This window comes from Mirounga angustirostris, unplaced genomic scaffold (genome assembly GCF_029215605.1).
Source record: "Mirounga angustirostris isolate CCGP_5_RB_7025 unplaced genomic scaffold, mMirAng1.0.hap1 SCAF_2, whole genome shotgun sequence".
Taxonomy (NCBI): Eukaryota; Metazoa; Chordata; class Mammalia; order Carnivora; family Phocidae; genus Mirounga; species Mirounga angustirostris.
This window is the reverse complement of record NW_026991710.1, coordinates 1960922-1966921: the sequence shown is the minus strand read 5'-3', so window position 1 is coordinate 1966921 and position 6000 is coordinate 1960922. Positions and strand designations below refer to the sequence as shown.

The window sequence follows — 6000 nt, the reverse complement described above, 5'->3', positions numbered from 1 at the left end:
AATAAATAAATAAAATATTTTTTTTTAAAAGTGGGAGAAAAAACTCATCCGGAAATAGAAAGAGCCACAATAGACAAGACACTCTCAAAGAAGAAAAATAAGGTGAGAACCTATTTAGCAGAGACCGAGACATAATTAAGTGACAGTAACTCAGACAGCTGCTATTGGCATAGAAACAGACAGACAAATGGAACCGAACAGAGTCCAACAACAGACCTCCATATATATGGACATATCACAGGTGGCATTGCAGATGGGGGCGGGAGAGCAGATTATAAATAAACAGTGCAGGAATAGGTGGGTAAACCTATGGGGAAAGAAATGAAAGTGAACCCTTACCTCTCGCTGTATGCAAAATAACAATTATAGGGCGCCTGGGTGGCTCAGTTGGTTAAGCGACTGCCTTCGGCTCAGGTCATGATCCTGGAGTCCCGGGATCGAGTCCCTCATCGGGCTCCCTGCTCGGCGGGGAGTCTGCTTCTCCCTCTGACCCTCCCCCCCTCATGCTCTCTCTCTCTCATTCTCTCTGTCTCAAATAAATAAATAAAATCTTTAAAAAAAAAAAACTTAAAAAAAATAACAATTATAGAGTTGGAGAAGATATGTGCAACACACATTACTGACAATATCAAGGCTACGTAAAGAATTTGTATAGATTAACAAGAAAAAGGAACAACAATTAGAAAAATGTGCAAAATATTTGAATAGACACTTCACAGGAGACAAATCAAAAATGGCTCATAAACATATGAAAATATGCTCAAGCTCATTAATATTAGCTAAATGCAAATTAAAGCCATAATTATACACCCACCAGATTGATAAAAATGAAAAAAAAATCTGACGATACCAAGTGTCAGCAACAATGTGGAACCAAAGGAACTCTCTTTTATTGCTGTTGGGAGTGTAAACTAGAACAACAAAATTCCTGGAAGACAGTGAAGGTTCCCGATGCCCTAGAACCCAGGGGTCAGACTCCCGGGTACATACCCTAGAGAAACTCGTGCACGCGTGCATCAGAAACACGAATAAGACTGTTGCTAGCAGCATTGTCTGGACTTGCCCCAAATTGGAAACAAACCAAATGTCCATCTACAATAAAATAAAACCTGTGAAGTATGATACAGTTATATATAACGGAACAGTTTTCAGCAATGAACTTGAACAAACTAGAGCTAAGCCCAGCAATGCGGACGCATCTCAAAGACATGATGGGCAAAAGAAGCCAGCTGTCAAAGCTTTCATCTGCATGATTCCATTCACATAAAATACAAAAACAGGAAACCACCGTGATGGATGTATAATTGAGTGGTGAAAGCTTTATAGCAGAATAAGAACGCGAGCCTCCCCAAAGCCAGGGCAGGGGTTGCTGCAGAGACCAGGAGGGGTGGAGCTGTGATGGGGAGGGCACATTGGTGCTGGAGAGACTACCTCTTGATGGGATCATAAATATGTTCACCTCATAGCAATTTGTTAGGCTGCACATTTGTGTTTTGCTCATTTTTCCAAATGCGTGTTTTGCTCTATGGGAAATCAAAGGAAAAAGGAGTATGCTTCAGCTCTGAGCAGCTCAGAGTGTGGCCAGAGCTGAAGCCGGAGGGTGATGCAGGGGCAGCTGTTAGGCAGCCTCTAAGGATTCATGAGGAGCAAAGGAAGGTCTGAAGGAAGTGGATATGTTTGGGGTCTGCCCTGTGTCTCAAGACTTTCCCTCTGGTGGGAGTGTGCTAGAAGGTAGCCTAATGGGAGATGGCCACTTCCAACCATCTTCAAGGGTCACTGTCCCCCTGGACTGGAGCCTTCCCTGAGGTCCCCCATCAGGCAGTCTTTTCCAGGGGGAGGGATAGAGCATGCAGGCAGAGACAGGGAACTGGATGTGGCAAGCTGCCCAGTGGGAGGCTTGGTGCCACTGGGTCACAGCCAGAGACAGAGGCCCTCCTCCCCTCACTGCCCTCCTCTAGAGACACACGGATTAGCTATAAGCACCAGCTCTGCCCCGTATTCCCTGTGTGTCCTCCAGGCCTCCCTTCCAGAGGCCAGTCCCGGTGGGCACTGGGCAAGAAGCCCCTCGACCCCAGGCTGCTGCCTTTTCTTCCCTGATGCCCTGCCAGCGCCACCAATCCCGCCAGGGGTGCAGGGAGAGCCTCCTTGGACCAGCAGGGGGCGTCCCCCCAATGTGACCCACAGTTGGGGCAGGGACGTGGAACCACTCAGGACTTGTTTTTGTTTTGTTTAAGATTTATTTTTTTTTAGGGGCGCCTGGGTGGCTCAGATGGTTAAGTGTCCGCCTTCGGCTCAGGTCATGATCCCGGGGTCCTGGGATCGAGCCCTGCACCGGGCTCCCTGCTTGGTGGGAAGCCTTCTTCTCCCTCTCCCTCCGCCTGCTGCTTCCCCTGCTTGTCCACTCTCTCTGTGTGTCAAAAATAAATAAAATCTTTTTAAAAAAATAAAGATTTTGGGCGCCTGGGTGGCTCAGTTGGTTAAGCAACTGCCTTCAGCTCAGGTCGTGATCCTGGAGTCCCAGGATCGAGTCCCACATCGGGCTCCCCGCTCAGTGGGGAGTCTGCTTCTCCCTCTGACCCTCTCCCCTCTCATGCTCTCTCTCACTCTCTCTCTCTCAAATAAATAAATAAAATCTTTAAAAAAAAATAAAGATTTTATTTATTTATTTGAGAAATTTGAGAAAGAATGAGAGCATGAGCAGGGGGGAGGGTCAGAGGGAGAGGGAGAAGAAGGCTCCCCGCTGAGCACGGAGCCCTATGCAGGCTCAGTCCCAGGACCCTGAGATCATGACCTCAGCTGAAAGCAAGAGTTGGGCACTTCCCCCACTGAGCCCCCCAGGAGCCCCTCCGGACTTGTTTCGTGAGGGCTCTTCTGGTTCTAAAAGCATCTCTGTTTACAATAAAAATCTCTATTAACAGAAGGTAGAGAAGCTCACTCTTTTCAACTGTTAGAAGAGTAAAACCATGTTCAGTCATCAGCTTAGAAGAGCTTCCCAAAGGGTCTGAGCCTTTCTCAGCCCAGGAGCTGGACCAGTCTCTGAACTCACCATGATGCTGGACAAGGCAATGAAGCCTCTCTGAGCCTCAGTTTCTCCACTTGTAAGATGAGGAAGCAGACTAGCCCCTGGGTCTATTACCCCCAGACTGGGTCCAGAGGGTTAAGCAGGGGAAGGCAGGCCAGTTTTGTTCCTTCCAGGGCTGTGGCCCCCCAGGCTTAGTCAGGGCACACCCAGGACTGTGTAGACACTCCACATGACTATCAGAAGCCCTGAGGGGAGATGGGAAGGTAGGCAGGGGTGGGGGCCAGGCTCAGAACAGCAAAGGACAGGTCACATTAAGTAGCTGAGCTGGAACTTGAATCCAGGCTTCTCTGACCCTCCGTTTTCTCCCCTGTGAAATGGGCACATAGCAGCTTTTTCTCTCAAGTACCCATGGGGCTCAGCGCCTGGAACCCAGGAAGTACCCAGTAAGTGGTAACCACCCTCCAACACTGTATGAGCAATAGAACGTTCATGGCAGGTCTCAGGAGGGAGCGGATCCCTCTGGCCCCTCCTTTATGCTGGAGACCTTGCCTGGGACCCCATCGGCCACCCCCAGCACACACTCTTACAGCTGAGGCCCTGGGTCCCTGGGTCAGTTCACAAGCAGATGGGAGTCTGTCCTGGGCAGGCCTAGGGCCTGGGAGGAGAGGTTAAAGCCAGTTCAGGCCCCAGGGTGGGCCTTGGGCAGCCACAGGCCTCATCTGTCCAAGTGAACAGAGGCCCCAGAACCCCCCAAACTTTCCAGTTCGGGGGTCTTCAGATACATTTTAGCCACTGAGCTGGCCACAAGTTACCTAGAAGTGACAGGGTGTCCCGCATCATGCAGTGCATCACTCGCAAGCAGAACCCCCAGCACTGACGACACCGTCTTCTGGGCCAAACCCCACTTAGAACTTTTACAGGAAGGGAAGCTGCAGCCAGTAGGGAGCGGCCTGCCTCCATGGGTTCCCCACACCAGTTCAGGGCAGGGAGGGACTGCTGGTTCCCCGAGACTGCGCGGAATGCCTGAAGCTCCCCATGCCCCAGACTGGACAGTGCCCGTGCTGACACCCCCCGCCCCCGCCCCTGCAGGGTTTAGAGGAAACATCTGCAGGGACAGTGCTGGACACTTGGTTCCTGGAAGCAGATGGCTGTCATCCTCCCAGCACCTCTCCCATCCACTGTGGCCTCATCCCTTCCCCTCCTCCAGCAAGCCACCCCACACCCCACACACGCCCAGGGGCAGGTGGAAGGAAGTGCAAACAAAGGGCCCTCTCCAGATGCTGAACCCCGGCTGGTGGGGACACTGCTGTCCTGGGTTTGAATCTCACACAGCGAACTTCTTTCCCAATATAAGACAGAGAGGATCTGATGCCCCCCCGGGATCCCAGCCAGCCGTGACCCAAAGCGGAGTCTGTTTCCACAGAGGCAACAATCCAGCCTGGATGGGCATGCCAGGGAGAGTGGCTTCTGGAATTCCACAGCAGGCAGGGAGGGGCGGTCAGGGCCAGACTTGAGCTGGGTGTTGCCCAGAGGACTCGGGCATCTGGGGACCACCATCCCCACCCACACTTAGCCCCCGGGATCTTCCCACCCCTCTGTAGCCATCTCTTCCTCCAGGAAGTCTTCCTGGAGCCCCTAGCTGGGTTCTGAGCTCCCCACCCAGGCACACCACACTGGCCTGGCCCAGGTGTGCCCAGCTGTGCCCCAGCACAGTTTGTTCATCCAGCAAATGACCCCACTGTAGATGGGGGGGCCTTTTAGCTCTGCAGTCCTATTGCCTTGTACCTGACCTGTGGCACTTCGGAGTAGAGGCTCTGAGTCCAGACTGCCCGAGTCTGGGTCCTATTCTGTTCCTAGCTATGCGCCCAAAGCAAGTTCTTTACTGACCTATGCCCCGAAGACAACCACTTCTTAGGCTTCCTGTGAGTTGAGCTGCTAGTCACCGCTTAGACGTGGGTGTGGGTACTCAGTAAGGCTGCTTGTCCCCTCCTTCCCGATGAAACCCCGGCCACTGAGGGAAAGGTCATCTGTGCTTTATTGTACATCAATGGCCCATACTGGAGCCTGTGTCTTAAGAGTTCCTGGGGGTGGCAGTCCTGGGGCCAGCCTCTGCCCAACCCCGAATGCCCAGTCCTGCCCAGCTCCCAGCACAGTGCAGGGTCAGTGTGCTGGCAGAGTTGGGGACGGGCGGGGATGACCACAATTCTTGTCCACAAAGCCCACGCAGGGCTCGGTCCTGGGACCCTGGGCTCCGGGGAGGTGGGACAGGGTGAGCTGGGTGTCACAGGAGAGCCCCCTCAATCCTCTGGAGTGCAGAGCCTGGCCTAGCCCCAGGGACCCAGCCTGCTGAGTGGGGCCTGGCCTGGCGGATTCTACAAGGTATCTGTTGGGGAGACCCTGGGTGGGAGCACAGCGCTCAGTCCAGCTCCTCCTCCCACGCAGGCCCGTCTCATCTGCGTGGCCTGGGGTCACGGCCCCCGTGGCTCGTCTCTGCCCAGCAGCATGTGTCACTGGTGTCACCTGGGCCTCGTGTAGCCGTAGGGGCGCTGCAGCAGCAGGCTCTGGTGGCCGGGCAGCACGTGCGTGTGGTAGTGCTCCACGAGGCTGCCCACGCTCACAAACAGGACCTCGCCCTCCAGGTAGAATTTAGAGTCCTGGGAAGGGGGAAGAGTGGCGGGGTCAGGGGGGGTCTCCCGCGAAAGGGGGTGGTCAGCAGCAAGCGTGGCAGTCAGGCAAGCTCCCAGGTGCCCTGTGTCAGCTCTGTGCCTGCCACCCCACCCCCAGGCGGGGGCTCCCTTCCAGCTGGGGCCCTGGGGCGGGGCCAGCCTGCCCACCTTCTCAAAGATGCGGTAGTTCCTCACTTTGTTGGGGCTTGTATCCCACACGACCAGAACCTGCAGGAAGAGAAGCAGCAGATGGATCAGCTGAGAGCAGCCCCAGCCTCCGGGGAAGGACCGCAGAGACCGAGGGGCCGACAG

The 6000-nt window shown here is 54.0% G+C and overlaps 1 protein-coding gene across 5 annotated transcripts in view; it reads right to left on the bottom strand.

Annotated features, from left to right (window-relative positions):
• Positions 1-5038: 5038 nt before the first annotated feature.
• The window catches only part of SH3BP2 (SH3 domain binding protein 2), a 34682-nt gene continuing 33720 nt past the window's right edge, over positions 5039-6000 (bottom strand). For all 5 annotated transcript variants that reach the window (XM_054509037.2, XM_045881608.3, XM_045881607.3 and 2 more), the window contains 2 exons: positions 5857-5916; positions 5039-5676 (listed from right to left, as the gene is read on the bottom strand). In XM_054509037.2, the coding sequence (XP_054365012.2) occupies positions 5539-5676; positions 5857-5916 (198 nt within the window). In that variant the 3' untranslated portion in view covers positions 5039-5538. The remainder of the gene's footprint in view (positions 5677-5856; positions 5917-6000) is intronic.